This window comes from Mastomys coucha, unplaced genomic scaffold (genome assembly GCF_008632895.1).
Source record: "Mastomys coucha isolate ucsf_1 unplaced genomic scaffold, UCSF_Mcou_1 pScaffold22, whole genome shotgun sequence".
NCBI lineage: Eukaryota > Metazoa > Chordata > Mammalia > Rodentia > Muridae > Mastomys > Mastomys coucha.
This window is the reverse complement of record NW_022196905.1, coordinates 267,575,761-267,583,463: the sequence shown is the minus strand read 5'-3', so window position 1 is coordinate 267,583,463 and position 7,703 is coordinate 267,575,761. Positions and strand designations below refer to the sequence as shown.

The following is a 7,703-nucleotide window of genomic DNA, read 5'->3' as shown; positions in this document are numbered from 1 at the left end:
CTGGGCATGCCCTTTGGTTGGTTGATAATTTAGTCTCTGTGAGCTCCCATAGGACCAAGTTAGTTTAGGCTTTAGGTCTTTTTGTGGGGTCTTTGATCTATCAGGCTCTCTCAGTTCTTCCCCAACTCTTCCACAAGACTCCCTGAGTTCCACCTGAGTTCCACCTAGTGTTTGACTGTGGGGCTCTGCATCTTTTTCGGTCAGCTGCTAGATGGGGGCTCTCAGAAGACAGACCCTGTCTTCCAAGTCATTATCATTATCATTAATAATGTTAGGGGTTGGCTCTTTCCCATATGGTGAGTCTCAAGTTCGGCCAATCATTAGTTGTCATTCCTTAGATATCTGCTCCATCTTTATCCCTGCATTTCTTGTAGGCAGGACAAATTTTGGGTCCAAGGTTTTATAGATGAGCTGGTGTCTGCCTTTTTCAACTGCAAGTCTGAACTGGCTACAGGAAGTGGAATCTTCAGGCTCCATGTCCTCAGATGGTACAGGGTTCAGCTACAGTCACCCCCTTGGACTCCTGGACATCTCCCATATCCCTGAGATGCTCTCCCACTGATTTATGTTTTCTCTCCCAGCCTCCACCAACACCCCCAAAAAGAAAAGGGAAATACAGTAGATAAGAGTATGTATGGAGGCATCTGGAATGGGAGGATCAAGTCAGGAAGTAGAGGGGAGAAGGGATTGTTGGAGGGAATATCGGCAGAGATGGCTAAAATCAAGGAGTATTTGAGAGGCTATCTCAAATAGAGTTACACAGGGTATATCAACCACTCCCAAACTGGCCACATATTCAGTAGTAGTCTTCAAGTATATAATGAACTCCACAGCTTTTTATTTGCTTGTTTGTGCTTCCATTTGGTTACAATGTGATGGATTTTACTTGTTTATTTGTTTTGTTTTCATATTTACTTTGGGAGGTGCTTTATTTTATTTTTAGTTTTGGGTGTTTGTATTGATTTTTTTTTCTTTCCATAAAGAACATAAAGTTGGGTAGATGGGAGAAGGGTGTGAAAGGACTTGGGGAGGAGAAGAATATGGTCAAAATATATTTCAATTTAAAAATTGTTTTAAACAATATAAATATTATTAAAAGATAAAACAGATGACCTCTTACATATGTGTATGCATTTGTCTTAATTTTGATATTATTGCTATGAAGAGACACCATGACTATGGCAACTCTTAATAAAGAACAACATTTCACTGGAGCTAGCTTACAGTTTCAGAGCTTTAGTCTATTATTGTCATAGTGGGGAGCATGGCAGCATTTAAGCAGACATGGTGCTGGAGAAAAAGCAGAGAGTTCTACATCTTGACCTGCAGGCAGCAGAAAGAACTGTTTGCCATACTGAGCATAGCATGGGCACAGGAGACTTCAAAGCCCACCCCCACAGTGACATCCTTGCTACAACAAGTTCACACCTCCTAATAGTGCCCTTCCCTAGAGGCCAAGTATTCCACCTCATGAGTCTATGGGGGACATACCTACTCAAACTACCACATTCTACCCCCTGGCCTCCATGCACCTGTAGTCATGACATAATGCAAAATTCATTTAGTCCAACTTCAAAAGTCTCCATAGTCTGTCACAGCCACAACAATATTTAAAAGTTTGAAGTCTCTTCTGAAATTCACACAATCACTTGACTATAATCCCCTATAAAATCAAAATAACAAACAGATCACATACACTATACAATGCACACAGGATGTACATTTCCATTCCAACATGTAAGCAATGAAGCATAGTGAGGAAATACTGAACCAAAGGAAGATTGAAAACCAGCTAGAGAAACTCCAAACTCTGCATCTCCATGTCTGATGTCAAAATGCTCTTCAGATTTCCAACTCCTTTCAGCTTTATTGAGTGCAACACAATTTTTTCTCTTGAGCTGTTTTTACTCCTTGTTAGCAATTTTCCTTGGCAGGTACCCCATTGCGCAGGCATATCTGACCTCTTGGGGTGCCCAAGAAAACCCAGTCTTCACCTTCACAGCTTCACACAATGGCTTCTCTGGGCCTCCATGGAGGGACATTTCTGCTACATGCCTGCCTTTAGTGGCTTTCCTTAGCTGCTGCGGGAGATTCCATAACTGCTTTCTTTTATCTTTGATTCTAAAGCCAGAATCACATAGCTTAAGCTGCCTGGTTTTGCTGCTTGCTGGGAAATATATCTTCACCAACATTCTGTTTTCCATGGTTTTCTTCACTACCTAATTTTGGCTGTCCTGGAACTTGCTCTGTAGACCAGGCTGGCCTTGAACTCAGAGATCTGTATGTCTCTGTTTCCTGCGTGCTGGGATTAAAGGCATGTTAATTACAGGGCACTGTAGGTGGATACATGTAGGGAGGCTCCTGGAGTCTAGGTTTTGGCTAGAGCACAGGAGTAGGTTGTGAGACTAGGCAGAGGGCACTTGTTAAAAATCTTTTTAAAAATTTAAATGTGTTCCATAACTTGAAATATGGATATATTTAATGTAGTACAGTTACTTTTGGTCTGTTTTTCAGAGCTCTAGCTGAACAGGATGCAATTCAGTCTGTAAGTATTACATTCTTAGTTTGATATTGCACTTTGTCGTTGAATTTTGAAGACACTCTAGAGATGACCATTTTATCTCATCTCTCAGTATAATTAAAGATAAGCACTCACTCAGTTTACCCAGGTTGTGAACTAGAAGCAATTGCATGCTATTTTTCATTTTATCTCCATCACGGTCATTCAGAAACACTTCTGAAATACTAAACTGTAATCTATTTCTTATCTAGATCTAAATGACAGTTTAGAAATTAATGCTAGTGGCCCATTCTTTTGTCATGCTTTAGTGAAGTAAACCTAATGGAGATGCTTAATTTTAATTGTAATTATTATATTTGTCTTTAGAAATATAAACAGATGGAAACTGATTGTCAGTTGTTAGTAATGGAGAAAGCCCTGCTGGAAGGAGAAGTTCGAAGGCTGAGAGAAATAGAGGTTGGTACATGTAACTGATAAAAATGACATGCAGTATCAAATAATGCCTAGTATCACACAGATGGGACCCAAAATGACATTTACTTGTTTTATGACACATTCTATCCATCATGATTTTTAGAAGCTCTGATTCAAAACCTTAAGTTAATGTTCTAAATTTCCGTATTTTCTATCAAACTCATAAGATGAAAACAGAAACAGCCTAATCAATGTAAAAGACATCTTTTTATTTTAACTTTTTTTTCTTTTTATTTATCATTCTCCCATGAAATACATCCCCTACAGCCTCCCCTCCTCTATTCCTTCTAGCCCTTCCCCCACCTCCCATCTTCCCCAGAACCACTGCTCTTCTGTTTCCCTTCAAAAAGGAACAGACCTCCCAGGAATGTCAACCAAACATGGTAAGAAGTATGCAATATGACTAGGTAGGTATAAGCCCTCATATCACAGCTGGACAAGGAACCATACCACATTGAATTCCATAGTGGATGTACATGTTTGCACTCCCACCAGCAATGGAGCAGTGTTCCTCTTGCTCCTCACCAGCATAAGCTGTCACTGTTATTGATCTGAGCCATTCTGACAGGTGTAAGACAGAATCTCAAAGTCATTTTGATTTGCATTTCCCTAATAGATAAAGATGTTGAACATTTCTTTAAGAGTTTCTAGGCCATTTAAGATTCCTCAGTTGAGAATTCTCTGTTCCGACCTGTATGCTATTTTTAATAGGATTGTTTGGTTTATTGATGTCTAGTTTCTTGAGCTTTTTTTAAAACTATATTTTGGATACTAGCCATGTCTTAAATGTGGAATTAGTGAAAATCTTTTCCCATTCTGTAGGCTGTCTTGTTGTCCTATTGATGGTGTCTTGCCAGAGGGGCCTGCCCTACCTTTTGGGGACGGGTACTGGGTACTCATCAAAACAGTGTTGGATGACGACTAAAGACTGATACTCCTTGTTCTTATAATTTTATTACTTGTGCTTAAATACATACCATTCTCTTACTCTATAACTCAGATGAGATGAAGTCTCTAGGGACCTTGCCTCTCATAGCTCTTCCATAGCAGACCATGCAAAGATGATGGGCCAACTCCAGAGCAGTAACCTGCCAGCCTTTGCTTTTCCTAAATTGCTCCTGACGGTGTCCTTTGCCTTACAGAAGCTTTTCAGTTTCATGAGGCCCCATATATTAATTGTTGATTTTAGTGCCTGCACTATCCATGTTCTGTTTAAGAAATTGTCTTCTCTGCCAGTGCATTCAAGAATATTTCCTATTTTCTCTTCTGTAAGGTTCAGTGAGTCTGGTTTTTTGTTGAGGTCTTTGATCCACTTGGACTTGAGTTTTGTGCAGGGCAATAAATATGGATCTATTTTCATTCTTCTACAGATACACATCCAGTTTGACCAACACCATTTATTGGAAATACTTTTTTGTTTCTAGTGGCTATTTCTGGCTTCTTTATTAAGAAAACAGGTGTCCATAGGAGTGTGGATTGATTCCATTGATGAATGTGCCTGTGTTTATGCTAACACCATGCAGTTTTTATTATCATAGTTCTGTAGTACAGCTTCACATCAGTGGTGGTGAGTTGAATCTGGAAGTTCTTTTATTGTTCAGAATCATTTTTAGCTATCCTGATTTTTTTGTTTATACATAAGAAATTGAGTATTGTTCTTCAAAGGTCAGCAAAGAATTGTGTTGAAATTTTGATGGGGATTGCATTGAATCTGTAGATGGATTTTTGTAGGATGGCCATTTTAGCTATATTAATCCTACCACTTCTTGAGCACGAAAGATTTTTTTTCATCTTTTGATATCCTCTTCAGTTTCATGAAAGACATTTACATGGAAAATATTGAGCTTCGTAGATCTGTTAGTGAATAAGAGAGTCAAAGCTTTGTTTTCCCTCAAACCTCTGGAGCTGAAGACTGAACCCAGGACTTTTTGATTATTAGGCAGAATCTACTACTACCCTAAATCCACAAACCCCAAGTCTTTTAAATGCATTTTATGTTCTCTATAACTACTTAATTATACCAACTACAATTATAATTAGTTGACTATAGTAACTGGTGTGAGTACAAATTAGTACAATGCCAATCATGTAAGACAATCTGCTTCCTTTTATGTTTTCTCTTCTTACCATTTTTTACTCATGTTTCTAAATACAAACTACAGGCAAGAGTCAGATAAAGTGAATTGTTATAAACCAGCTACATAATTATATATATATATATATATATATATATATATATATATATTTAAAACACTTTTTTGGATTTTTGGAGGCATTTTTCTTATATTGTACTGCAGGCTAGCCAAGAACTCACTTCAGCCCACCTGCCTTATCTAAAAGTGCTACAATATCATGCATTGTGTCCCATGGAATACTTTTAAACCCACTTTTGTTGGTTACTTGATAGTTCTTTGATATTCGATAAGAAATCAGAAATTATTTTCTCTTAATAACCCCTCATTATTTACTATTTCTGGTCTATACTATGTATGAGTTTTATAGAAAACATCTTCCAAAGCACACTAGGTTATTTGGGGAATATAATAGTTTTTGTTAAAATTCATTACTGTTTCCATATTTCTGTGTTTTTTTTTTATTGTTGATATTCTTGTTATTGAGACAGTGTCTTCTGTGTTCAGCCTGGCCATACACTCACTGTGTAGCTGAGAGTGATTTTACATCCCTGATTTTCCTGACATCATCTCCTGAGTGCTGGGTTTCAGATCCGTACCATTATTTTTCTTTCTTTTTCCTTGTTTTCTTCTTTTCTTCCTTCTTTTTGTTCTTTTGTTCTTTCATTCTTTTGTTTTTTCTTTCTTTCTTTCTTTAACAAGGTTTCTCTGTGTAGCCATAGCTGTCTTGGGACTTGCTCTGCAGACCAAGCTGTCCTTGAACTCACAGAGATCTCCCTGTGTCTGCTGCCCAAGTGCCAGGATTAAATGTGGGAACTACCACCACCACATGGCTCTAGCTTTTTATTTATTTATTTATTAATAATTTTTTAATAAGATATTTTTTATTTACATGTCATATGGTTTCTCCTTTTCCAGTTTCCCCTCCAAAAACCAACAAACCAACCAAACAAACAAAAACAACAAGAACAAACCCCTGTTGCCTCCCCCCTCCCCATGCTTGCCACCCTACCCTCTCCCACTTTTTGGCCCTGGCATTCCCCTACACTGGGGCACAGAATCTTCACGGGGCCAAGGGCCTCTCTTCCCATTGATGATCGACTTTGCAATCCTCTACTATACACATGCTGCCAGAACAATCAGTCCCACCATATATAGTCCTTGGTTGGTGGTTGAGTCCCTGGGAGCTCTGAGGGTACTAGTTAGTTCATATTGTTGTTCATCCTAAGGGGCTGCAAACCCTTCAGCTCATTTAGTCCTTTCTCTAACTCCATCACTGGGGACCTTGTACTGACTCCAATGGATGGCTGTGAGCCTCTACATCTGTATTAATCAGGTACTGTCAGAGCCTCTCAAGAGGTAGCTATATTAGGCTGTCATGACCTTCCTTCTGTCTCTGTTCCATAATTAGTCTCTGCAAATTCTTCCATGGGTATTTTGTTCCCCCTTTTAAGAAGGAATGAAATACCCACATTTTGGTCTTCCTTCTTCTTGAGTTTCTTGTAGTTTGTGGGTTGTTCTTCCTGTATTCTGAACTTCTGGGCTAATATTCATTTATCAGAGAGTGCATAACATGTGTGTTCTTTTGTCATTGGGTTACATCCTCACTCAGGATGATATTCTTCAGATTCATCCATTTCTCTAAGAATTTCAAAAATTCATTGTTTTTAATAGCTGAGTAGTACTCCATTGTGTAGATGTACCACAACTTCTGTATCCATTCCTCTGTTGAGAGACATCTGGGTTGTTTCCAGCTTCTGGCTATTATAAATAAGGCTGCTATGAACATGGTGGAGCATGTGTCCTTATTACATGTTGGAGCACCTTCTGGGTGTATGCCCAGGAGTGGTATAGCTGGGTCCTCTGGTAGAACTATGCCCAGTTTCTGGAGGAACCACCAAACTGATTTCCAGAGTGGTTGTACCAGCTTGCAATTCCACCACCAATGAAGGAGTGTTCCTCTTTCTCCACAACCTCTCCAGCATCTGCTGTCACCTGAGTTTTTTATCCTAGCCAATCTGACTAGTGTGAGGTGGAACCTCAGGGTTGTTTTGATTTGCATTTCCCTTATGACTAAGGATGCTGAACATTTCTTTAGGTGTTTCTCAGCCATTCGGTATTCATCAGGTGAGAATTTTTTGTTTAGATCTGTACCCCATTTTTTAATAGGGTTATTTGGTTCTCTAGAGTCTAACTTATTGAGTTCTTTGTATACATTGGATATTAGCCCTCTATCAGGTATACGATTGGTAAAGATCTTTTCCCAATTTGTTGGTTGCCGTTTTGTCCTATTGACAATGTCTTTTGCCTTACAGAAGCTTTGCAACTTTATGAGGTCCCATTTGTCAATTCGTGTTCTTAGAGCATAAGCTATTGGTGTCCTCTTTAGGAAATTTTCCCCTGTGCCTATTTGCTTGAGGTTCTTCCCCACTTTCTTTTCTACTAGTTTCAATGTGTCTGGTTTTATGTGGAGGTCTTTGATCCACTTGGACTTGAGTTTTGTACAAAGAGATAGGAATGGATCGATTTGCATTTTTCTACATGCTAACCGCCAATTGAGCCAGCACCATCTGTTG

General features: G+C 38.9%; 1 protein-coding gene across 1 annotated transcript in view; it reads left to right on the top strand.

Annotated features, from left to right (window-relative positions):
- Positions 1 to 2,474: 2,474 nt before the first annotated feature.
- The window catches only part of LOC116067897 (coiled-coil domain-containing protein 7-like), a 19,852-nt gene continuing 14,623 nt past the window's right edge, over positions 2,475 to 7,703 (top strand). The window contains exons 1-2 of the mRNA XM_031336898.1: positions 2,475 to 2,545; positions 2,888 to 2,977. Coding sequence (XP_031192758.1) covers positions 2,900 to 2,977 — 78 coding nt within the window. The 5' untranslated portion in view covers positions 2,475 to 2,545; positions 2,888 to 2,899. The remainder of the gene's footprint in view (positions 2,546 to 2,887; positions 2,978 to 7,703) is intronic.